At 51.1% G+C, this 26152-nt stretch overlaps 1 protein-coding gene across 10 annotated transcripts in view; it reads left to right on the top strand.

Annotated features, from left to right (window-relative positions):
• KCNQ2 (potassium voltage-gated channel subfamily Q member 2) overlaps positions 1–26152 on the top strand; it is a 177466-nt gene that overhangs the window by 66313 nt on the left and 85001 nt on the right. For all 10 annotated transcript variants that reach the window (XM_075350443.1, XM_075350437.1, XM_075350441.1 and 7 more), the window contains exon 2: positions 13776–13866. In XM_075350443.1, coding sequence (XP_075206558.1) covers positions 13776–13866 — 91 coding nt within the window. The remainder of the gene's footprint in view (positions 1–13775; positions 13867–26152) is intronic.

Raw genomic sequence — 26152 nt, 5'->3', positions numbered from 1 at the left:
TATGACCCGGGTCTCCAGTCGGTCACAGAACTGGGCCAGCTCCCGATACCACCAGGCAGCGGAGCCTGGTTCTGGGTTCCTGCGGTCAGACGCCATTTCTTCTGCGCCGTCTTCTGCACGATCTCCCAGCAGTGGACTCTTCGCTGCCTCCTGTAACAAGCTGTCCAGTTTCTGCTCTGCCTCTTTCAGCAGCTCCTCTCCCAGCAGCAGGCTTGTGGCTCCCTTTCTGTTCCGCCGTTTCTCGACGCTTCCACTCTCATAGCTGGCAAGCTCAGAACTCATCAGGGGATCTCTGGGTAGCCACACCTCTTCGTGGGCGGTAACTTCTTCCAGCGCGGGCTGCTGTTGTTTTTCAGCGCGCTTTTCATGGTGGCAATATGGCGGCGCTTCCAATTTTTCAAGCGGACCGCCCAGGCACATGGTCACCTGTCTGAACAGGTCTAGTCCTTATCCTGTTCGTGACGCCAGATGTGAAGCCCCGCAGGTGCGGTGTCAGTGTCGGTGCATTACCTTCAGGGACTCCACGTTGCTGGATCTCCGTCACTGGTAGGAAATCTTCTTGTTTGATCGTGACGCCACTCTCAGTATTGCGGTCAGTGGGGACCGCCACTGCAGGTTAGGGGACGCCTGGGGCTGATGGTGGGTGCAGTCGGATGTAGTAGCCTCCTGAGAGTGAGGCAAGCCCCAGAGCCCTGTGTAGGTTTGTAGTACCACAAGTCGCAGAATAACCACACAGGCAGGAATGTCTTTCAAGGGCTTTACTCACATTTGATGGCAGGGTGAGTAGCCCGGGCGTAGCTGGGATGAACCAGGTGGGAACCAGGTATCCTTCAGGCTGACTTTATGAGGGTGACTACTGACTCGCCTTCCTTAGCCCTTGGTGGTTTGGGGTGACCCCGACTTTGAGTCCCTATGGGGGTCACCCAGGGAAGATGCTCCAAGCCTCTCTCCCCTTCTTGTTTGCCGTTTGCTTGTTCCCCGGACCAGGCCACTCCAGCCTCTTGCCTCCTATGACCTATGGGCCCTAACTTGTGGTTACGTGGCTGCGGCTTTTGTGGTGTTGTGGTGTGGGCTTTAAGAGCCCCACACCGGCAGGTTTAGCAGAAGAAAGTTGAATCTATCTCCGCTTCGGGATCTGCCGCCCGGTTGGGCCTGGTTCTCTCTAGCAGTCTCCTTACTTCCCACTCCGTGCACTCTCTAGCTGAAGCTGGCTTTCAGGCAGCACTCCTAGTTGACCGTTCTCCCCCGTCAGTAGCCACTGCGCGGGCGCTGTTAGACAGCAACAGCCCCACAGGTCTGCTCCTCACTGAGCCCTATGGAGTTCTCCGCTCTAACTGACTCACTGCTCCTCCTCTCCTGTTCTTGCCTACGCCACCTAGCAACCAGACTCTCCACCACACCCCTTGAGAGGAGATGGAGGCTCTACCCCCTCCACTATTCCAGTGAAGGTGAAGGCTTGCCCCCTCCTGGGATCCCCAGGGGTCCTCTCATGGGTACATGTGTGAGACCTGATCACTATGCGCCTGTGTTCCACACCCCAGTCAGCCTTCTGGATTACCTGTATTGTACTGTCCCCAGCATGGGTGCAGTACTCAGTGGTGCCTGACCAGGTCAGGGGCGCCACATGAGCGATGAACCACAATGCTAAACAACCCTTACCGATTTTTGAGTTTGGGACGACCTCTCCATGGTGAACGATTTTCACCATTTTTGAGGTCGCTTACGGTCGCTGGTAAGTATTACACGCTGCGATATCGTTAATGACGCCGGATGTGCGTCACTAACAACGTGACCCCGACGATAAAACATTAACGATATCGTAGCGTGTAAAGCCCCCTTAAGAACAGCTTGGTGTAGGGACAGAGACCCTGATTCCAGTGTTGTATCGCTTGTTGTAGTTTTGATAAAATCACAGTTTTTTCTGCTGCAGATCTGCTAATTCTCTGAATGCTGAGCTCTAAACCCCCGCTCATACTACTGATTGGCAACTTTCTGTGTACATTGTGCATCGGCAGAAAGCTGTCCATCATTGATGTGGACGGGGATTTACAAAGTCATGAATATGGTGGACTACATGGCAGCAGGTTTACTAGTCCTGTAGTGATAATATACTGATTAAACTGTGATTTTATCAAAACTACAGCAAGTAACCCAGTAAGGCTGCTTTCACACCTCCGGTTTCTGCAATGCAGCACACTCCGGCACTTTGCAGGAAAATCGCAACCGTTTTTTTTTTGCTGCCGGTTGCGTTTTTTCTGCATAGACTTTAATCAGTGCCGCATTGTGCCGCATGGCCTTGCGTTCCATCCGGTTTTTGACGCATGCGGCAGATTTAGCCGATGCGGCGGCCGGATGGAACGTTGCCTAGCACGTTTTTTCGTGCGGCAAAAAAAACCGCATCGCGCCGCATTCAGCCGATGCGGCGCATTTTTCAATGCATGCCTATGGCGGCCGGATGCAGCGCGATGCGGCAATAACCGCATCCGGCCGCCGCATGCGGTTTTTGCCACTGCGCATGCTCTGTAGCATGCCGCAAGCGGCAAAAACCGGACTGGCCGCAAAGGAAAAACTTATGCAAAGGATGCGGTGTTTTCACCGCATCCGTTGCATAGCTTGCACAGCCGGATTGAGCCGCAGAGCTCAAGCCGGATGCGTGAAAGCAGCCTAAGTGACACATTGCTGGAATCAGGGTCTTTAACTCTATGCTGCTCTCAGACTAAATTGCAAAAACCTGGTGACAGATTCCCTTTAAGGTGACTAATAAGTGTTTGATTCTCGGCAGTGGTAGCGTGCATAATGAATGTTAGATACTACTGTGACTCCCTGGACTAGTCAGGTCGTCCCAGGTAGTCAAACACAACACCACACCCCCTCCCGATTAGGTAACATCAGTCAAACTAAAAACCTTGTCACACCCTCCGGGTTTGATGTCCAAACCAGGGGGGCGGAGCCAGGCAGTTGGCTCCACCCACCGAGGAGTTCACAGGCCTGGAGCCGGGAAAACACACAACAAGTCTAGAGGAGGGAGAGAGCAGTCAAGTTCACGGGTAGTCCTGTGTCCAGGCTGCCAAGAGACTACCAGGTGGCTGGGTTGGAGCCCAGTCGCCATTGGCAAGGAGGCAGACGGTGATGGCCGCCTGCAGGAGCTGGGATTACAGCCAGTGGAACCGTAGGGACCGGGGTCGGGTGGTGGCCCACCGGTACCGAACCGGGGAACCGATTGGAAACCGGAACACCGGGAGGGGTACTCAGACCCAGTACAAAGCCCTGAACCGACAGGGCCGAGTCAAATCAACTGATTGCGGACTGGACTTAAGGACCTACCCCACACAAGACCTGTTAGAAGACAACAGCCCAACCATACCGGGTAACGCCACCGCCAAGGCATAGAGACCCAAAGGGCCAGCGTCTGCGGGAAAACAGGCTCCTACGGCATATACAAGTCGGGGAGCGGACTACCGGTGTCTAGGCATAGGAGTCAAACATTTACATACAGAGGTGCAGGAGAAAGGCGGAAACCACCAACCTATTCTGGGAGAAGCTACAGCCGACTGCGGGCCCCGTTCATCACTCCGTTTGGTTTACCAGAGACTCCAGTGTGTTGTGTCAGAGTGAGTACAACAGTGCCATCAGGCACCGCACCGCACTGCACTGCAACACTTCACCCTGCACCCCGGCCCTCGCCTACCGGGCCCCGGGACCAACACCCCCTACCCACGGAGGGGTCAACACCTAGCTGCGCCATTACACCGCTCCCGGGAGCCCCCATACCTTCACCGCAGCAGTAGTGTCTACAATCACCACAACCCGTGGGTGGCGTCACGAACTTACATCCCAAATCAAACCACCGCGGCCCCGGCCGTGGAACATCTTCACCCAAGTCCCTGCGTGTAGTGCCAACTCCCTTGCAGAGCGACGTGACCCGGGTCCGTGAGAGGCTCGAGCCACCACCCGCAGTATGAGCACAGATCCGAGCGGCTAGGCGGTCGCAGCCGAGCCCGCGGGGCGGTACACTACTAGCAGTGCAGAGTGTTTCAGAAGGGTAGTGTGCTGATTTTTGGGGGGGGCGGGTACCTAGCTTCTCATCTGATTGTGTTAGTGAGGACAGGGGTGTAAGTGAAAGGGGTAATGTTCGGATGGAGGATCCCAGTGATGAAAGGGGGAGGTCATATAGAGCAGCACAGAGTATTTCAGAAGAAGAGTTTGCTGATCTTTTAGATTGCATTAACCGTTGATGATGATGATGATGATGGTGAGGTCCCCAGGTCAAGGTCATTCCTCCCAAAATCTCCCACCTCATTGTAAATGAGCCGGTCCCTATGATAATAATCCGAGTAGTTCGCTGCTTTCAGGTCTTGTTTATAGAAAACAATTTTATAAAATGTATTTTCTTCTAAAACCGCAAATTAATTTTCCTTCTCATTATCAAATGATACCAGCTCTGGCTAATGAGATATTGCTAGATATTTCTGCTGCGCAGCCATCCATCCGTCTGTAGATAGGCGGCCGAGTGCTTACACAATGGAGGTGCATTGCCCCTGGGACCGGGGCGGAGGCCGAGGTGCTGACTGTGGGGAAACCACAAGGAACTGCTGAAGTCACGTTATTGACTGGATATTGCTCTGTTCACTAAATTTGAGCTCCCCCCCCAGGACTGGAGAATGGGACCCCCTCCCCGACAATCATTGTGTCTTGGTTTGCTGTACCTTGCACCTCTCCTGGGAGCCCGTCCATCAGCCCCTTCTTCCTCTGCAATTAACAGAGCCATGTAATTTCTGTAGGTGTGATATTCTCACATGTCACGTAGGAGGCTGGAGAACAGGAACATTAGATATAATGCTTTGTATCACTGCAGAGAGCAAGTGATGGGGAGGAGGGGGCTTCCTAAAAATGGCCTTAACTGGAAATATGACATTTATGTCTGTAATCCTTAAAGAGCTAAGTGGTGTAAAACGTCTTTTATCCCTGAAAGGGGGCAGTATTATAGTAGTTATATTCTTGTGTATAGGGGGCAGTATTATAGTAGTTATATTCTTGTACATAGAAGGCAGTATTATAGTAGTTATATTCTTGTACATAGGGGCAGTATTATAGTAGTTATATTCTTGTACATAGGGGCAGTATATACTAGTTATATTCTTGTACATAGGGGCAGTAGTATAGTAGTTATATTCTTGTACATAGGGGCAGTATTATAGTAGTTATATTCTTGTACATAGGGGCAGTAGTATAGTAGTTATATTCTTGTACATAGGGGAAGTATTATAGTAGTTATATTCTTGTACATAGGGGCAGTATTATACTAGTTATATTCTTGTACATAGGGGCAGTAGTATAGTAGTTATATTCTTGTACATAGGGGCAGTAGTATAGTAGTTATATTCTTGTACATAGGGGCAGTATTATAGTAGTTGTATTCTTGTACATAGGGGCAGTATTATAGTAATTATATTCTTGTACATAGGGGCAGTATTATAGTAGTTATATTCTTGTACATAGGCGGCAGTATTATAGTAGTTATATTCTTGTACATAGGGGGCAGTATTATAGTAGTTATTTTCTTGTACATAGAGGTAATATTATAGTAGTTATATTCTTGTACATGGGGGCAGTATTATAGTAGTTATATTCTTGTACATAGGCGCAGTATTATAGTAGTTATATTCTTGTACATAGGGAGCGGTATTATAGCAGTTAGATTCTTGTATATACACCGTGTGCAGAATTATTAGGCAAGTTGTATTTTAGAGGATTTTTTTTTATTATTGATCAGCAACTATGTTCTCAATCAACCCATAAGACTCATAAATATCAAAGCTTAATATTTTTGGAAGTTGGAGTGGGGTTTTTTAGATTTGGCTATCTTAGGAGGATATCTGTTTGTGCAGGTAACTATTACTGTGCAGAATTATTAGGCAACTTAATAAAAACCAAATATATTCCCATCTCACTTGTTTATTTTCACCAGGTAAACCAATATAACTGCACAAAATTTAGAAATAAACATTTCTGACATGCAAAAACAAAACCCCAAAAAATGAGTGACCAATATAGCTACCTTTCTTTATGATGACACTCAACAGCCTACCATCCATAGATTCTGTCAGTTGCTTGATCTGTTTACGATCAACATTGCATGCAGCAGCCACCACAGCCTCCCAGACACTGTTCCGAGAGGTGTACTGTTTTCCCTCCCTGTAGATCTTACATTTTATGAGGAACCACAGGTTCTCTATGGGGTTCAGATCAGGTGAACAAAGGGGCCATGTCCTTATTTTTTCATCTTTTAGACCTTTACTGGCCAGCCACGCTGTGGAGTAGTTGTATGCATGTGATGGAGCATTGTCCTGCATGAAAATCATGTTTTTCTTGAACGATACTGACTTCTTCCTGTACCACGTCTTGAAGAAGTTGTCTTCCAGAAACTGGCAGTAGATCTGGGAGTTGAGCTTCACTCCATCCTCAACCCGAAAAGGTCCCACAAGTTCATCTTTGATGATACCAGCCCGTACCAGTGCCCCACCTCCACCTTGCAGGCGTCTGAGTCGGAGTGGAGCTCTCTGCCCTTTACTGATGCAGCCTCTGGCCCATCCGTCTGGCCCATCAAGAGTCACTCTCATTTCATCAGTCCATTAGTCTTAAAAAATCAGTCTTAAGATATTTCTTGGCCCAGTCTTGATGTTTTATCTTATGTTTCTTGTTCAAAGGTGGTTGTTTTTCAGCCTTCCTTACCTTGGCCATGTTCCTGAGTATGGCACACATTGTGCTTTTTGATACTCCAGTAACGTTGCAGTTCTAAAATATGGCCAAACTGGTGGCAAATGGCATCTTGGCAGCTTCACGCTTGATTTTCCTCAATTCATGGGCAGTTATTTTGCGTCTTTTTTGTCCAACACGCTTCTTGCGACCCTGTTGGCTATTTGGCATGAAACGCTTGATTGTTCGGTGATCACGCTTCAAAAGTTTGGCAATTTCAAGACTGCTGCATCCCTCTGCAAGACATCTCACAATTTTGGACTTTTCAGAGCCCGTCAAATCTCTCTTCTGACCCATTTTGCCAAAGGAAAGGAAGATGCCTAATAATTAAGCACACCTTTATAGGGTGTTGATGTCATTACACCACACCCCTCCTCATTAGGCTACATGCGCACGCTGCTTTTTTTCCTGCTTTTTTGCTGCTTTTTTGGCTGCAGTTTTGTTGTCAGAACTTTCTGACATTTGACTTCCCAGCAAAGTCTATGAGAAGTCAGATTTGTCATGCGCACATTGCAGTTTATTTGTCAGCGTTTTACTTGTCAAAGGTTTGTGACAAATAAAATGCAGCATGTTCATTCTTCCTGCGTTTTTGTCAACATTTGTCACAAAAACGCAGCAAAAACGCAGGGTGTGAAAAACGCACCAAAAACGCACCTAAAATTACATGCGTTTTTTGTGACATTTCCAGGCTCTCTCTGACAAGGTGCAGTTTTGGCTGCAGTTTTTGAACACAAAAAGATGCAGCGTGCGCATGTAGCCTTACAGACATGCACATCACCTGTTTTACTTAATTGGTAGTTGGCTCTCAAACCTATACAGCTTGGAGTAGGACAACATGTATAAAAAGTATCATGTGATCAAAATACTCATTTGCCTAATAATTCTGCACACGGTGTAGGGGACAGTATTATAGCAGTTATATTTTGTACATAGGGGACAGTATTATAGTAGTTATATTCTTGTATATAGAGGGCAGTATTATAGTAGGTATATTCTTGTACATAGGGGCAGTATTATAGTAGTTATATTCTTGTACATAGGTGCAGTATTATAATAGTTATATTCTTGTACATAGGTGCAGTATTATAGTAGTTATATTCTTGTACATAGGGGCAGTATTATAGTAGTTATATTCTTGTACATAGGGGGCAGTATTATAGTAGGTATATTCTTGTACATAGGGGCAGTATTATAGTAGTTATATTCTTGTACATAGAGGGGCAGTATTATAGTAGTTATATTCTTGCACATAGGAGTAGTATTAGGCCAGAGTGACATTTGCGGGCGACTCGCATCGCATTACCCGGTACGGCCTGTCACTCTTGCGCGAGTAACTCACAAATGTGACTCCGGCCTTATAGTAGTCAAATTCTTGTACATACAGCACTTTTTATCTATTTCGTTACATTACAACCGGTGTTTAAATATTGTTGTTATCCGATTTGTATGTGATGCATCCGCATTAAATAGTCTAAGGCTCTGTGCGCACGCTGCAGTTTTTTTCCGCGGTTTTGCTGCATGTTTTGCTGCGGAAAATGTTCATAACCTACTGCAGTCCTTCCCCAGCAAAACCTATGGTAAAAAAAAAAAATGCTGTGCGCACACTGCGTTTTTTCACCAACAGGTTCCGCAGCAAAAAGAATGAGCATGTCACTTCTTTTCCGCAGGTACCTGCAGTATTTTACCCCATTGACTGCAATGTAATCATGAAATAGCGCAGGGAATAACGCAGGTAGCAAATTATGTGTTTAATTGTGTTTTCCTGCGTTATTCCTGCGGTATTTCGCATTTTTCGGGACATAATGTTCATCACTACCCTGTGTTTTTCAGGGGAGTGATGTCATTATGACAGGAAGAGGAAGCGGATCAGAGCGTAAACACACAGATCACACTCACACACACACACACATCACACTCACACACACACACACACACATCACACTCACACACAGACATATACATATATAATGCACATAGAAATCAGAAACGTACATATTAAAAATAAAAAACAAAAAAAAAATCGTGGGCTCCGCCATATTTTTACCGTCCAGCCAAGGTAAGCACACAGCATGGGCCCGGTATTCTCAGGCTGGGGAGGGCGAGGGCCATGGTTATTGCCCCCCAGTCGCGCCGTGTTACCAGCTCTTCCCGATTACCGTGATGTGGTGGCAATCTGGGTAATAAGGAGTTAATAGCAGCCCACAGCTGCCACTAAGTCCAAGATTAGTAATGGCAGCGTCTATGACACACCATCACTATTCTGTAAGTAGCAGTAAATAAACACACACCAAAAAATCCTTTATTTGAAATAAAACACAAAAAATCCCCCTCTTTCTCCACTTAATTAATCCCAAAAATACCCCTCCAGGTCCAGCGTAATCCACACGAGGTCCCACAACGCTTGCACACTGATCCAGCGACGTCTGAGACATAGTACTCAATGCAGCCTCGTTCCGTGAGCGATGCTGCAGGGGTAACTACAGGTCATTTCTCACGGTCGGTGATGTCAATAGATGACCGCTCATGAGAACTTCAGGGCCTCACAAGCGGTTATAGAGTGACGTCACCGACCGGCAGTGGCCCTGCGAGAACTCAGACCCAAGGTCCCACAGGGTCACTGCTCTATCACAAATACTGTTAGGGGGGGAAACACATACATCACAAATAAAAGCTGTAATATCTATCAACCATTTCCATCATCTATCTATCCATCTATCCATTATCTAATTTATCTATCCATTATCTATCTATTCCTCTATCTATCTATCCCGCTATCTATCCATCCATCCCTCTAACTATCTGTCTATCTATCCATCCATTATCTATCTATCTATCTATCTATCTATATGTCATCTATCTACTATCTATCCATTATCTATATCTATCTATCCATCCCGCTATCTATCCATCCATCCCTATATCTATCTATCTATCCATCCATCCATTATCTATCTGTCTATCTATCTATCTATCTATCCATTATCTATCTGTCATCTGTGACGCCCTGGACCCCAGGGGTCACAGGTAACACCTACCACATTACACCCCCCCCCCCATCTCCTGTGAGGACACACCCGTCACCCGAAAGGGAGACCTGATGCCTCCCTCAGGGCCAGTAGGGCACACCAGGTGGGCGGAGTCAGGCGGAAAGGCACGCCCACCGAGGAGACTACTGGCCTGAGGCAGGAAACACAAAACAGTTAAGTTTAGAGTGTGACAGTGAGAGGAGTGAAGTTGCAGAGCTGTCAGGTGCCCGGGTAGGAGCCTGGGACTCTTGAACCGTCAGACAGGCAGACGGTGGTGGCCGCCTGCAGGAGTACCGGTACAGCAACCGGCGGAACCGTAGGGACCGGGCCAGGGTTGGAGCCCGCCGGCCCTGAACCGGGGAGTCAACCGTGTACCGGAGCACCAGAAACCGGGTACTCAGACCCCGTCCTAGCTTAGAAGCCACTGAGTTTAGGCAAATTGACTGATTTCTGGCTGGACCTCACGGGTTCATCCACACCCAAAGTCCCGAAAGAAGGCAAAAGCCCACCGATTCCGGGTGAGTGCCACCGCCAAGGGCCAAACACCCGACAGGCCAGTGCCTGCGGGCAACCGAGGGCTCCTCTGGCAGCTCAACGCCGGAGAGCGGGCTACCACTGCCCAGGCAGGGGAGCCGAAAAACCACACAAGAGGTGCAATGGAAAGGGGCCACCATCAACCTCACAGGGGACACCAGCAGCCGGCTGCGGGACCCGACCATACCCGAACTTTGGTTTACCAGTGACTCTGAGTGTGAATTAATCGTGAGTATACCAGTGCCATCCGGACACGACACTGCACCGCAGCACGGCACCCTGCACCCCGACAACAACACCGTCGCCATCAGTACTCCCCACCGGGCCCCGGGACACACCGCCCCTACCCACGGAGGGGCTAACATCTAGGCTGTGGCCGCAACACCGTTCCCGGAAGAGCCCACCCTTCACTCCAGCTGCAGCGGTGGTGCATCCCATCACCACGACCCGTGGGTGGCGTCACAACCCGTAGGACGACAACGCAGCCCGCCCGGCTGCGCGCCTCGTCCTGCACCACCACCACCCTACTGCCTCCCCCTTTCAACAGAGCGACGTGGCCCCTGGTCCGGAGGCGCTCGTGCCACCGACAACCCGAGCCCAGACCTCGAGCGGCTCGGCCCGAACAAGCGGAGAAGCGGCCGGGCCCCTCTCAGGGCGGTACACATCTATCTATCTATCCATCCATTCATTATCTATCTATCTGTCATCTATCTATCTATCCATCCATCCATTATCTATCTAACCCTCTATCTATCGATCCCTCTAGCTATCTATCCATTATCTATCATCTATCTATCTCTCTATCTATCCATTATCTATCTATCTATCTATCTATCTATCCCTCTAGCTATCCATTATCTATCTATCCCTCTATCTATCCATCTATCTATCTATCTATCCATCCATCCATTATCTATCTATCCCTCTATCTATCGATCCCTCTAGCTATCTATCCATTATCTATCATCTATCTATCTCTCTATCTATCCATTATCTATCTATCTATCTATCCCTCTAGCTATCCATTATCTATCTATCCCTCTATCTATCCATCTATCTATCTATCTATCTATCCATCCATCCATTATCTATCTATCTATCTATCTATCCCTCTATCTATCTATCTATCCCTCTAGCTATCCATTATCTATCTATCCCTCTATCTATCCATCTATCTATCTATCTATCTATCCATCCATCCATTATCTATCTATCTCAGAAGAAGGAAATGACAACACACATATTTTTTTTTCAATGTGCTTTATTGCATTGAAGGCATAAAACCACAGGTACCAACCCGCTGAAAAACCGTGGTAAAAGCTGTTTTCGGGTGCATTTTGCTGCGTTTTTTTGCCACAGGTGCGGTAATCTTTCAAAGGGTGCAAAATTTTCTTAAAATTCCATTTTCTAGTGCGCACAGGACCTAAGTTAGGGAAGTAAAGTGAGAAAAATATAGGCAAAAATTAAATTTATGGGATAAAATAAATACAAATTGCCATGTGCATATGTATTCATACCTTTTGCTATGAAGTCCCTCGTGTAAGCAATTACTTTCATGCATCGCATGCTTAGTGAGAGAAAGTCCAGTCCTGTGTGCAATCTAAGTTTCCCGTGGCCTATGCATATATACACACCTTCTCTGAAAGGCCACAATGGCTGCAACACCATTATGCAAGAGGCACCACTAACGAAACAACACCATGAGATCTCCACACAAGTCAGAGAAAAAGGTGTCGGGTTTTAAAAAAGTATCCTCATCTGTGATGTTCCCTCCTCCTGGAACAGCATCAAATCCACCACCACATTATGACTGTCAGGTCCGAGCATTCCTACATGAACAGTGTCCTGGATAGTGGATTGGTCATCGTGGGCCAGTTGAATGGCCACCAAGGTCTCCCAATGTGACCCCCCCTTAGACTTTTATTTTTGGGGTCATCTGAAGGCAATTGTCTATGCTGTGAACATACAAGATGTGCAGCATCTGAAGAAACGGATACGGGAAGCCTGAGCTAGCATTTCTTCTATGGTGTTACTATCAGTGTGTCAAGAGTGGGATAAGAGGGCTACATTAACAATCCGACACAATGGGCAGCACTTCGAACACACTTTATAAGTGGTCATAAAATTGTAAATAACCAATGAACGAATAAAGTTATGTTAAAACAAAGCACACCATTGTTTTTCTTGTTAAATTCTCAATATATTTGATGTGTTACATGACCCTCTTCCCATTGGAAAAAATAAAATTGGATCTAAAATGGCCGCCATGGTCACCACCCATGTTGAAAAGTCCCCCCCCCCCATACACTAATTAGACACAAACAGGAAGTTGATATCACCAACCATTCCCATTTTATTTAGGTGTATCCATATAAATGTTACTTGTACATGGGGAGCAGTATTATAGTAGTTATGTTCTTATTGATGAGAGGCAGTAAATATAGTAGTTATATTCTTGAACATAGGGGGAAGTATTATATCAGTTATATTTTTGTGCATGGGGCAGTTTTATTCTAGGGCATTATTATAGTAGTTATATTCTTGTATATAGGAGGCGGTTTTACAGTTACAGTTAGTTATAGTTTTTACATAGGGGCAGTATTATAGTAGTTATATTCTTGTACATAGGGACAGTATGATAGTAAATATATTCTCATACATAGTTGCAGAATTATAGTACTTATATTCTTGTAGATAGTGGACAGTATGATAGTAATTATATTCTTGTACATAGGAGCTGTATTGTAGTTATATTCTTGTACATAAGGACAGTATTATAGTAGTTATGCAGGGGCTGTATGATAGGAGTTATATACTTGTATATGGAAAGCAGTATTTTAGTAGTCATATTCTTGTACATAATGGGCAGTATTATACTAATTACATTCTTGTACATAGGGGGCAGTATTTTAGTAGTTATATTCTTGTACATAGGGGGCAGTACTAAAGTAGTTATATTTTTGTACAAAGGGGGCAGTACTATAGTAGTTATATTCTTGTACATAGGGGACAGTATTATAGTAGTTATATTCTTGTACATAGGGGGCAGTATTATAGCAATTATATTCTTGTACATAGGGGGCAGTACTAAAGTAGTTATATTCTTGTACATAGGGAGAAGTATTATAGTAGTTGTATTCTTGTACATAGGGGGCAGCATTATAGTAGTTATATTCTTGTACATAGGTGGCATTATTATATTAGTTATACTTTTGTGCATGGGGCAGTTTTATTCTAGGGCACTATTATAGCAGTTATATTCTTGTACATAGGGGGCAGTACTATAGTAGTTATATTCTTGTACATAGGGGGCAGTATTATAGTAGTTATATTCTTGTACATAGGGGGCATTATTATATTAGTTATACCTTTGTGCATGGGGCAGCTTTATTCTAGGGTAGTATTATAGTAGTTATATTCTTTCATGTAATTATAAGTCCTTCTTCTTTTTATCCTCAGGTTCCTGCTTGTCTTTTCCTGTCTTGTTCTTTCTGTCTTTTCCACCATTGATGAGTATGAGGAGAAGTCTGAGGGGGCTCTCTACATACTGGTATGTACAGAAACAAATAGATTGTTAGCTTTTTGCTCTTTGAAGTAGACATGTGTGATATTGACTTCAATTATGTGTTTTCTTTATCGTTCCTATGGGAGACCCAGACATTGGGTGTATAGCTTCTGCCTCCGGAGGACACACAAAGTACTACACTCAAAAGTGTAGCTCCTCCCTCTGAGCTTATACACCCCCTAGAGAACCAGATCTAGCCAGTTTATCACTTTGTGTTCAGGAGGCATACATCCACACATGCATTCTCATCTGATTTTTCATTTTTGGAAAGAGTTTGAAGAAAAGCGGGTCCAAGCCTGGACCCCCGGCATGTCCCTTCTCACCCCACTGTGTCGGCGGTGCTGTTAAGGTTGATTCCAAGGCTGGAGCCTTACATGCCGTGCTCCTTCACCATCCCTCCTGGGCTCTGGCTTGAAGTGGGAGCCAGCACGGTTCTCCATGCTTGGCAGGAGACCGGTCTCCATCCGCAGCCCTTCAGGATCCTGCTGGACCGGAGCACCCATCCCCAGGGACTTGGAACCCCTGCGTCTCAGCAAGCTAAGTACCTGAGACGTTTATTTATTGGGGGTCCCTGTACTTTATTGTGGTGGGAGAGTGTGCTGAGTGATTTTTGTGACATTTCCGGCGGGTTCTCTGGCTGTCGCCTGAGAACCGCGCCGATGGTGCCTGCGCGCCGGCCGCATCGCTCAAATTTAGGCCCCGGCTTCGCCGGAGGCCTACTTTCGGTTTCACTGCCCTCGCATGTCATTCATGCAGAGGGACAGTGCGGCTCCGCCCAGCGGCCGTTCTGCACAGGGGAGGGACACTCCTCACTGGGTACATGTCTCCTCCCCTGTAAGTCTCTATGGCCCTCCAGATCCCGCTCTCAGAGTAGGTCCCGCCCCCTCTCTTCGCTCCGGCGCCATTTTCTCAGCGTTTTCTCTGCGATCAGCACTGGCTGCAGCATCCCTGCTGAGGTGCTTGGGGGTCCGGGCTTCGGGATCTGGAGGGCACACAACACCGCTCCAGCGGTCTGGTAAGCCACAACCTCTGGTTGTGGACCTCTGTATATACTCTCTGGGGGTCATTCTGGCAAGCCCCCACTCCAGCAGCATGTCTCACACGAGGAACAAGGCTCCAAAGCTGTATTCAGTATGCACTGCATGTAAGCTCCTACTGCCTGAACCGAGCACCTATCCACATTGTGATGCCTGCTCTAACCTGGCGATGCCTCAGCCTGGAATCGCACCCCCAGTGGTCTCTCCGGCTGCTCCGGCTCCTGTGGCTGAACCCCCGGCTTGGGTAGAATCCTTTTCTAGGTCTATCTCCCAGTCTTTTGCCGACTCCATGGGACAGCTGTCCAGGACTTTGCTGAACATGCATCAGCCCCCTTCACAGGGTGCCTCTGCTGCTAGGGCTCTCTCAGCGGAGCTCACAGAGGATTCCTCATCTGGTCCCAGACCCCGTCCTCCTTAGAAGAGACGCAGGGCTCCCTCTTCTTCCTCGTCCCGCGGCTCTGTTTCAGAACCTGACTCGCAGGACGAGGAGGATGCCTTTGCAGGGGGCTTGGAGGCTAACTCCATGTGCCACATTGATCTGTCTGAAAGTGACTCAGATGTTAGTGATTTGATTGCGTCCATTAATTCTGTACTGGATCTCAATCCGCCAGTATCAGAGGAGCAACCCTCTCTGGCAGAAAAGCACCAGTTTACCTCGCCTAAGAGGACAAAGAGTGTGTTCTTTAACCACTCCAGTTTTCAGGCCGCTGTGACCAAACCTAGGGCCTGTCCTGACAAACGCTTCCCAAAGCGTAGTTCTGATGACCGTTTTCCCTTTCCACCTGAGGTGGTTAAGGAGTGGGCTCATTCACCAAAGGTAGACCCCCCGGTGTCTAGACTCTCAGCCCGGACCGTTGTTTCAGTGGCTGATGGCACCTCTCTTAAGGATTCCACTGACCGCCAGGTTGACCTTCTGGCCAAATCTGTATATGAGGCGGCAGGGGCCTCGTTCTCCCCAACTTTTGCAGCAGTGTGGGCTCTCAAAGCCATCTCTGCTTCTCTAGAGGAGATGCATTCCCTCACCAGGGAATCTATGCCCGAACTGGTTACCTTAACTTCCCAAGCTTCAGCTTTTTCATCCTATGCCATGTCTGCCATGCTGGAGGCTTCTCACCGCACTGCGGTGGCTTCGGCTAATTCCCTCGCTATCCGCAGGATCTTGTGGCTTCGAGAGTGGAAGGCAGATGCTTCCTCAAAGAAGTTCCTTGCTGGACTCCCTTTTGCTGGGTCCAGGCTGTTCGGTGAACAGGTGGATGAAATTATTAAGGAGGCTACTGGCGGGAAGAGTACTTCCATGCCACAAACCAAAACCAGGAAACCTGTCCAGGGTAGGAATCAGTTGAGGTTTCGTTCCTTTCGTTCCTCCAACTGGTCGTCCTCTAAGCCCTCGGCCTCGTCCACTAACTCAGCTAAGGACCAAAAATCCAACTGGCGCACAAAAGTGCGTCCACAGAAGACCGCAGGAGCTGCTGCCACTAAGGCAGCCTCCTCTTGACTATCTGTCCGCGCCAGCAACGTCCTTAGTCGGTGGCAAGCTCTCCCGCTTTGGCGACGTGTGGTTTCAACACGTCTCCGATCAGTGGGTGCGGGATATCATCTCCCACGGCTACAGGATAGAATTCTCTTCCAGCCCGCCAAACAGATTTTTTCTGTCAACTCCCCCCTGCTCCAAGGCCGCCGCCTTCTCTCAGGCCGTGGCATCCTTGCAGGCCAACGGGGTAATTGTACCGGTTCCCACCCGGGAACGGTTCAGAGGTTTCTACTCAAATCTCTTCCTAGTCCCCAAAAAGGACGGTTCCTTCCGGCCCATCCTGGATCTCAAGCTTCTCAACAAGCATGTTCAGGTGCGGCATTTTCGCATGGAGTCTCTGCGGTCAGTCATTGCCTCAATGACCCAAGGGGATTTCCTGGCATCCATCGACATCAGAGATGCCTATCTGCATGTGCCAATTGCAGTTTCACACCAGCGTTGGCTACGTTTTGCAATCGGAGAGGAACATTTCCAATTCGTGGCTCTCCCCTTCGGGTTAGCCACGGCCCCTCGGGTATTCACCAAGGTCATGGCAGCAGTGGTTGCGGTTCTGCACCTCCAGGGGTTGGCAGTGATTCCTTACCTGGACGACCTTCTAGTCAAGGCCTCATCCAGCGCAGACTGTCAGCGGAGTGTCTCGCTCACTCTCGCCACTCTAGCCCAATTCGGGTGGCTTGTCAATCTGCCCAAATCCACTCTGACTCCGACCCAGAGGCTCACGTACCTAGGGATGCAGTTCGAGACTCTGCCGGCACTTGTGAAGTTGCCCTTAATCAAACAGCAGTCCCTCCAACTGGCGGTGCGCCCTCTGCTGAGGCCCCGCCGTTATTCCATCAGGCACCTGATGCAGGTGCTGGGTCAGATGGTGGCGTCAATGGAGGCTGTTCCCTTTGCTCAGTTCCATCTGCGTCCTCTGCAGCTGGACATTCTCCGCTGTTGGGACAAGCGGCCTTCCTCCTTACAGAGGTTAGTGGCTCTGTCGCCACAGACCAGGAGCTCTCTTCAGTGGTGGCTTCGGCCCCTCTCTCTGTCTCAGGGGCGCTCCTTCCTGGCCCCGTCCTGGGTGATCCTCACCACGGATGCCAGTCTATCCGGCTGGGGAGCGGTATGTCTCCACCACCGAGCGCAGGGCACTTGGACTCCGTCCGAGTCAGCCCTCTCGATCAATGTGCTGGAAACCAGAGCCGTGCTTCTGGCTCTCCTAGCTTTTCACCACCTATTGGCGGGCAAGCACATCCGAGTCCAGTCAGACAACGCAACAGCGGTTGCCTACATCAATCACCAAGGCGGGACACGCAGCCGCCTGGCAATGTTGGAGGTACAACGCATCCTTCAATGGGCAGAGGACTCCAAGTCCACCATATCCGCTGTCCACATCCCAGGCGTGGAAAACTGGGAAGCAGATTATCTCAGCCGTCAAACCGTGGACAGTGGCGAGTGGTCCCTGCACCCGGCAGTGTTTCAGTCAATCTGCCGCAAGTGGGGCACTCCGGAAGTGGACCTAATGGCGTCCCGTCACAACAACAAGGTTCCGGTTTACGTGGCTCGCTCCCACGATCCTCAGGCCTTCGCCGCGGACGTTCTGGTTCAAGACTGGTCCCAGTTTCGTCTGTCCTACGTGTTTCCCCCTCTAGCTCTCTTGCCCAGAGTTCTGCGCAAGATCAGAATGGAGGGCCTTCGAGTCATCCTCATTGCTCCGGACTGGCCCAGGCGAGCTTGGTACCCAGACCTGCTCCATCTGTCCGTAGAGGTGCCGTGGCATCTTCCGGACCGTCCAGACCTTCTCTCACAAGGTCCGTTTTTCCGCCAGAATTCTGCGGCTCTCAGGTTGACGGCGTGGCTCTTGAGTCCTGGATCTTGACGGCTTCCGGTATCCCCCCTGAGGTCATCTCCACTATGACTCGGGCCCGTAAGTCGTCCTCTGCCAAGATCTATCACAGGACTTGGAAAATTTTCCTGTCCTGGTGTCACTCTTCCGGCCATTCTCCTTGGCCTTTTTTCCTGCCGACCCTTCTGTCTTTTCTACAGTCCGGTCTGCAGCTGGGACTCTCCCTCAACTCTCTCAAGGGACAAGTCTCGGCTCTGTCAGTGCTGTTCCAGCGGCGTCTCGCCCGGCTGGCTCAGGTCCGCACCTTCATGCAAGGTGCGTCTCACATCATTCCGCCTTACCGGCGGCCCTTGGATCCCTGGGACCTCAATTTGGTTCTCACGGTTTTGCAGAAACCCCCTTTGAGCCTCTTAGGGAGGTTTCTTTGTTTCGTCTTTCACAGAAAGTGGTCTTTCTAGTAGCCATAACTTCCCTCAGGAGAGTCTCAGATTTGGCTGCGCTCTCTTCGGAGTCACCTTTTTTGTTTTTTCATCAAGACAAGGTGGTTCTCCGTCCGACTCCGGACTTTCTCCCTAAGGTGGTTTCTCCTTTCCACCTTAACCAGGACATTACCCTACCTTCCTTTTGTCCGGCTCCTGTTCATCGCTTTGAGAAAGCGTTGCATACTCTGGATCTGGTGCGGGCGCTCCGGATCTATGTGTCTCGCACCGCTGCTCTTAGGCGGTGCACCTCTCTTTTTGTGCTAACCACAGGTCGGCGTAAGGGCCTCTCTGCTTCTAAGCCGACCTTAGCCCGTTGGATTAGGTCGACCATTTCGGATGCCTACCAGTGTTCTCAGGTGCCTCTCCCGCCGGGGATCAAGGCACACTCGACCAGAGCTGTCGGTGCCTCTTGGGCTTTCAGGCACCAGGCTACGGCTCAGCAAGTCTGTCAGGCTGCCACTTGGACTAGCCTGCATACCTTTTCAAAGCACTATCAAGTGCATGCTCATGCTTCGGCAGATGCGAGCTTGGGCAGACGCATCCTTCAGGCGGCTGTCGCCCATTTGTGAAGTTAGGCTCCGCCTACTTCTCAGTTTTTCTGTTTATTCCCACCCATGGACTGCTTTGAGACGTCCTAATGTCTGGGTCTCCCATAGGAACTGTCACAAACCACCGGGGGGGTCACTCAGAAATCCCCCGCGCTGGCTACCAGTACGTCACAATCGGGGGGTAACAAGTGGGGGTCACCCCTCCTTTATACCTCCCGACCGACAGACAGAGCACGTGACGCGCTCTCTAGCGCCCCTCTTATAGTCAGGCCAATTATGGAATTGCCCGACCATAAGCAAGGAGGCCGCTATACTACTTATGCCGATTATTGAAGGGTCCCCGGTGAGAGTAAGGTATATATTCCCCCGACCTCCGCGGGCGGAATATATAAAATCTCCCCGAATCTCACTGGCCTCCCCACAATAATCCTTGGCACAATTCGCTGCCACCAACCGATTTACGGTAACTATTAGCCGAACACACAGACGTGGGATTCAAGATCGAGATAACAGAACAGCCCAAGATTAATTATATAATTTAATCAGCCTAAAGCACACTAGAAACTACAATATATACAATAGGGAATCTACAGAATATACATATGTCAGAGTACAGTTACAATCAAAGCATGGGTTACAAACAGGCATACACAGTTCCAGCAGTTACCTTGTTGCGTCTGGCCACAGGGGGGCGCTGTAGACCAGGTTTCCAGGAACTCCCTCACAGGTCTTTCCCAACCAGGCCCCCGAGCAGAAGAACACTGGAAAATGGCCGAAGTAGGGTTATCAACCTGGGCAGATCCAGGTCCCCTCCTACCTTAGTGACCTCACAGGGAAGCACTGCCACTCCCCCTGCATGGATCAGAATTATCCAGCAAAGGGGATATTGGCCATAACTTTGCCTGGGAGCGTCGTAGGCGGACGCCAATGCTCTCATTGTGACAGTTATGAATTTAGCTACAGAACGAGGGGACTCATGACCTGTCTGCCAGTTCCCCATTGGCTGATATCACGCCTGGGGCATTTCCCAATGTCCTGCTCCCATAAAAAGGGGGTGCCGGCATCGTCCACATGCGGAGACACCATTTTTATGGTTGCCATATTTATCGGAAATATGGCTTGCGAGATATGAACCATTTTTTACTGGAGTCGTTCTGTCTGCTAGTTCCATAGCCTTGCTAATGAGATACAACTCTTGTTACAGGGTGACGGCAGGGAGTCATCCTGTGTCCTTTGTCCTAAAGCCACCTAATTTCCATATCACAGGACATGGCCATGGAGTTTGTTGCTAAACCAGTTGTGTGAAGGAAAGGGGGGGTGACACCAGGAGAGGGCTTCCTGACATACTTGAATATCATGATTTATCGTCATATCTCCGGATTTACCTCACACCTCCCCCCTTTTGAGGGCGCTAGGGGGCAGCACACTCCGGTGTTCCCCCGTGCGCCCGTCCGCGACCTCTCCTTGTCGGGACAGCCCGTCTGCGTTACCGTGGTCACGGCCCCTTTTGTGGCGAATGGTGAAGTTGTATTGCTGGAGCGCAAGGCTCCATCGCAACAATCGCCCATTCGTCCCAGAGACGGTGTGCAACCAGCTGAGGGGATTGTGGTCCGTCTCCACGATGAAGTGGCGCCCGTATAGATAGGGTTGCAGACGCTGCAGGGCCCACACTATGGCCAGGCACTCCTTCTCCATCGTGGAATAGGCAACTTCCCTTGGTAACAGCTTCCTGCTCAGGTACAAGACTGGGTGCTCTTGGCTCGCAGAGTCCACCTGGCTGAGCACCGCACCGAGGCCGAAGTCACTGGCGTCGGTCTGTACTACAAACGGCCGCGTGAAGTCGGCTGCCTGTAGCACGGGCGGGCTGGACAGGGCGTCCTTTAGGGGCCGGAAGGCTGTCTCGCAGTCCATTGTCCAATCGACTGCAGAGGGCAGCTTCTTCTTGGTGAGGTCCGTCAAGGGCTTTGCCAGGCTACTATAGCATGGAACAAACCTCCTATAGTACCCCGCGGTCCCCAAGAAGGACATCACCTGCTTCTTGGTCCTGGGGGTGGGCCAGGATGCGATGGCTTCCACTTTCTCAGGCTCGGGCTTCAGTGTTCCCCCGCCTACCCGGTGACCGAGGTACTGGACCTCGCTCATGGCCAGCTGACACTTGCCCGGCTTGATGGTCAAACCTGCCCGGTGGACCCGCCTGAGCACCTGTGCTAGATGCTCTAGGTGATCTTCCCAGGTGGGACTGAAGACGGCAATGTCATCCAGGTACGCGGCCGCGTACCCTTCAAGTCCCTTGAGCAGGGTGTTGACCATCCGCTGGAAAGTGGCAGGGGCATTCCTCATCCCGAATGGCATCACCGTGGACTCGTACAGTCCAAATGGGGTAATAAAGGCAGAGCGTTCCCTGGCCTTGCGAGTCAGGGGGATCTGCCAATATCCCCGGCTCAGATCCATGATGGTCAGGTACTGAGCCCCGGCCAACTGATCGAGCAGGTCATCGATGCGTGGCATTGGGTACGCATCGGCGACCGTGACCGCATTGAGCCCCCTGTAGTCCACGCAGAACCGAGTGGTTCGGTCCTTCTTAGGGACGAGGACTACAGGCGAGGCCCAAGCGCTGTTGGATGCCTGGATCACCCCCAGCTTCAGCATCTCGTCAATCTCCTGGCGCATGTGTTGCTGCACCTCCAGGGAGACCCGATATGCTGAACGCCGGATCGGGGGATGATCCCCAGTGTCCACGTGATGGACAGCCAAGTCAGTCCTTCCGGGCTGGTTGGTAAACAACCCCCGGAAGGGGAGGAGGGTGGCCCACAGCTGGGACCGTTGGTCTTCCAAGAGCTGGTGGCCAACCTCCACATCCTCAATGGATCCGCCTGCCCTAACCTGGGCTAGCATATCCAAGAGGGTTTCCGCTTCTCCCTCCTCGGGCAGGTTGCACACGGGGAGCGCACATGCCTCCCGCTCATGATGTGCCTTCATCATGTTCACATGGAAGGGCTTCCGCCTTCCACGGGCAGGGTCCAGGGTGACCAGGTACGTTACAGGGTTGAGCTGCTGGTACACGAGGTATGGGCCTTCCCAGGCTGCCTGAAGCTTGTCCTGTGGTACGGGGACCAGTACCCACACCTTTTGACCCACTTGGTAGGTCCTCTCACAAGCGTTCTGGTCGTACCAACGCTTCTGATCGGCCTGGGCTTGAGCCATATTGTCGTGTACCAGTTGCGTCAAGGCCTGCATTTTGTCCCGGAAGCGCATGACATACTCGATAACCGACACTCCAGGGGTGGCCAAATCCCCTTCCCAAGCCTCTTTCACCAGAGCCAGGGGGCCCCGCACACGTCGCCCGTACAGGAGCTCAAACGGTGAGAATCCTGTTGAGGCCTGTGGAACCTCCCGGTAAGCAAATAACAGGTGTGGGAGATACCGCTCCCAGTCACGCCCATGGGAGTCGACCAACATCTTAAGCATCTGCTTTAAGGTGCCATTGAACCGCTCGCACAGGCCATTAGTCTGTGGATGGTACGGGCTGGCCACCAGATGTCGCACCTGGACTTGCTTACAGAGGGCCTCCATCAGCTGGGACATGAATTGGGTCCCCCGGTCAGTGAGCATTTCCTGGGGAAAACCCACTCGGGAGAAAATCTCCAGCAATGCGGTGGCCACCTTGTCAGCCCGAATGGACGACAAGGCCACTGCTTCTGGGTACCGGGTGGCATAGTCCACTACCGTCAGTAGGAAGCGTTTCCCGGAGCTGCTGGGGATGGCCAGCGGGCCGACCAGATCCACAGCCACCCTCCTGAAAGGCTCATCGATGATTGGCAGAGATACTAGTGGGGCTTTGGGGTGTGGCCCCGCCTTCCCCACTCTCTGACAGGTTTCACACGAACGGCAGTAGGCAGCCACATCGGCCCCCATTTTTGGCCAGTAGAAATGCTGGTTTAACCTGGCCTTGGTCTTAGCGATCCCTAGGTGTCCGGCCATCGGAATCTCATGTGCGATCCGCAACAACTCCGTCCGGAACGGATAGGGTACCACCAACTGTCGGTCCCTGGGCCACGCCTCCGGTGAACCCTGCTGGACCGTGGCCCGGTACAGCCGTCCTTGGTCCCAGACCACTCGCTCCGGGTCCGAGTCCGAGGGAGGCTGTGCCGCCTGCTCCTTAAGAGCTTTCAAGCTGTCGTCAGCTTCTAACGCTGCCTGAAACCCCTGACTAGATGTGGCCAGAATCGACGAGACTGTCACATCTTCAGTCAGTACCCCGGGACCTGTGTCCTGGCCTCCACCTGACTCGGCTGCCACTTGGTCAGAAGGGGAAGAGCTATCGGACCTCCGGGAGGCCCCTTGGCTCCCAGCACTCCCACTGCGGGTGACAGCGGCCACAGCCGCTGCGACCGTGGGTCGTGCCTGCTCCTCCTCCGTTCCTGACCAAGTCGCCGGTTCAGGCAGACCTACCTGGCTTCCTGACACCCCGGTTGTGGGGGAACCATGCACCGAGATCTTACCTGGGAGCACTTCCGCTCCTGGACCGGCCCCAATCTCACCTGCCTGTTCCCCTCCTGCAGCAACAGAACCCCGCTGTGAAATTTCTGGGGACCCCACATTTGCTGTGGTAGCCCCCACCCCACACACTGGTCCTCCCCCTGCAGCACCCTGCTCTCTGCTTATCCCTGCAGAGGGCAACAGATCCCAGCTCACAGGCTGGTTACTTGTAGAGGCATTGTCACACCTTTCTCTGACCCCCTCCCCTGTCGCAGCTGCAGCTGAGTGTGTGTCTATGGTGTCTATGCAAGCAGAAATATCAGAGTTCACTCCCTCCTCCCTTACATCATTCATAGATAACACATTAACATTGTCCGGAGGCATGTCAGTACTGGCTGAAGGTTCAGCCCTTGGTTGGGGCCCAAACTGGGAGGTTATCTGCCCCAAATCTGTCCCAAGTAGCACGTTTGCGGGGATCCGATCAGTTACCCCCACCTCCCTCACCCCTCGCCCTGCGCCCCAGTCCACATAAATGTCAGCAACAGGCAGCGCCGGGTCAGTGCCTCCAATCCCGGAGACAGCGAGGGTTTTTCCAGGGATCAAGTCTTGGGGGGACACCATCTCAGGCCGCACCAGAGTCACCTCCGAGGCGCTGTCTCGCAGTCCTATGGTCACAGACCGGCCGACGGTGACAGGTTGGAAGCTGTCCAGGGACCTACCACCACCCCCACCCACACAATACACCTTGGGCGGCCCTTGGGACGGGGACGGAGCCGGGGCCTTGGGACGCTGAGGGCACATGGCCTTGAAGTGTCCAGGTAGGTTGCACTGGTGGCACCGTCTTGGTTCTGCCACGGGCCTGGAGAGGGGAGTTGAGGGGGACACCCCCTGCAGTCTAGGGGCAGGTGGGGCAGTCGCAGAATTCATCTTACCCCCTCTCCAGGTGCTGCTGGTGGCCGCTCTCCTGGCCTCAGGGGCCCGGTTGTTGGTGTAGTCATCGGCAAGGGCAGCTGTAGCCGTGGACCCCTTTGGCTTCTGGTCTCGGATGAACTGGCGGAGATCCTCAGGGCAGTTCCACAAGAGTTGCTCCGTGATGAACAAGTCCAGGATCTCCGGTCCGGTGGAAAGCTGCAGGCCTTGGGTCCAGTGGTCGGCAGCTCGGGCAAGTGCCCGCCGGTGGTCAGCCCAGGAGTCCTTTGGTCCCTTCTGTAGGCTCCGGAACTTCTTGCGGTAGGACTCTGGAGTGAGGTTGTACTGTTGGATCAGGGCCCGCTTGATGGTGTCGTAGCCCTGATCTGCCTCAGCAGGCAAGTCCCCAAGGACATCCAGGGCCTTACCCCTTAAACGGGGGGTCAGGTATTTGGCCCACTGGTCCTTGTTCAGATGGTGCTGCAAGCAAGTCCGTTCAAAAGCAGTCAGGAAAGAGTCCAAGTCTCCATCCTTCTCCAGCACTGGGAAGTCCTCAACACGGACCTTTGGAAGTTTGGTGTTTTGAAGGTCACATGTGGTTGATGAGGGCCGGAGCTGAGCTAGCTGCAGCTGGTAGTCACGGTCTGCCTGTCGCTCTCGCTCTCGCTCTTCACGCGCTGCCTGCCGCTCTCGCTCCGCAGCCTCACGCTCTGCGTGCCGCTCTGCCCTGCGCTCTGCCAGGAGTTCCTTGTAGCCCTTCTGGTCTCCAGCCTGGAGAAGGGCCATAGCCATTTGAAGAAGGCTATCCGAGCCTCCCAGGCTCGGTGGAATGGCACGTGGTGATCTGCGGCACGCTGCGGAGCCTGGTGATTCACTGTCCCTTTCAGAGCGGAGGGCTGGCATCTGGCTCGTTGAGGAACCTTGGGTGAGCTCCTCCTCATCTTGTCCAGCAGTGCCAGGTTGCGCAATGTCCTCGGCAGAACGGTTTTCTGGCGTCGAGCTCCTGGAGGACTCGTGGGCAACCTCCTCATTGCTGTCCACAGCACCGTCCTCCCTCTCTTCGGCTCCTGCCTTAGCATTGGCCAGTTGCATAGCTCTGCTCCTGGTGCCATCAATCATTCTTGCAGACTTTTGGTCACTGACACAGAACTGACACCTGATGCCTCCACACACCTTACAGTATCTGCACTCTGACACTCTAGTGTTGAGCTAGTCTGAAGACCCCAGCAGCCACAGCTGCTGCAGGCAGTCTTTAGTGTCTGGGAGTATGGGTCTCACACTCACACACACTATTATCTCGATCCCACCGCTATGCCACCAATATGTCACAAACCACCGGGGGGGTCACTCAGAAATCCCCCGCGCTGGCTACCAGTACGTCACAATCGGGGGGTAACAAGTGGGGGTCACCCCTCCTTTATACCTCCCGACCGACAGACAGAGCACGTGACGCGCTC

Source organism: Anomaloglossus baeobatrachus, chromosome 5 (assembly GCF_048569485.1).
Source record: "Anomaloglossus baeobatrachus isolate aAnoBae1 chromosome 5, aAnoBae1.hap1, whole genome shotgun sequence".
Classification (NCBI taxonomy): Eukaryota; Metazoa; Chordata; class Amphibia; order Anura; family Aromobatidae; genus Anomaloglossus; species Anomaloglossus baeobatrachus.
The sequence above is the reverse complement of the archived record's forward strand: the minus strand, read 5'-3'. Positions and strand labels throughout refer to the sequence as shown.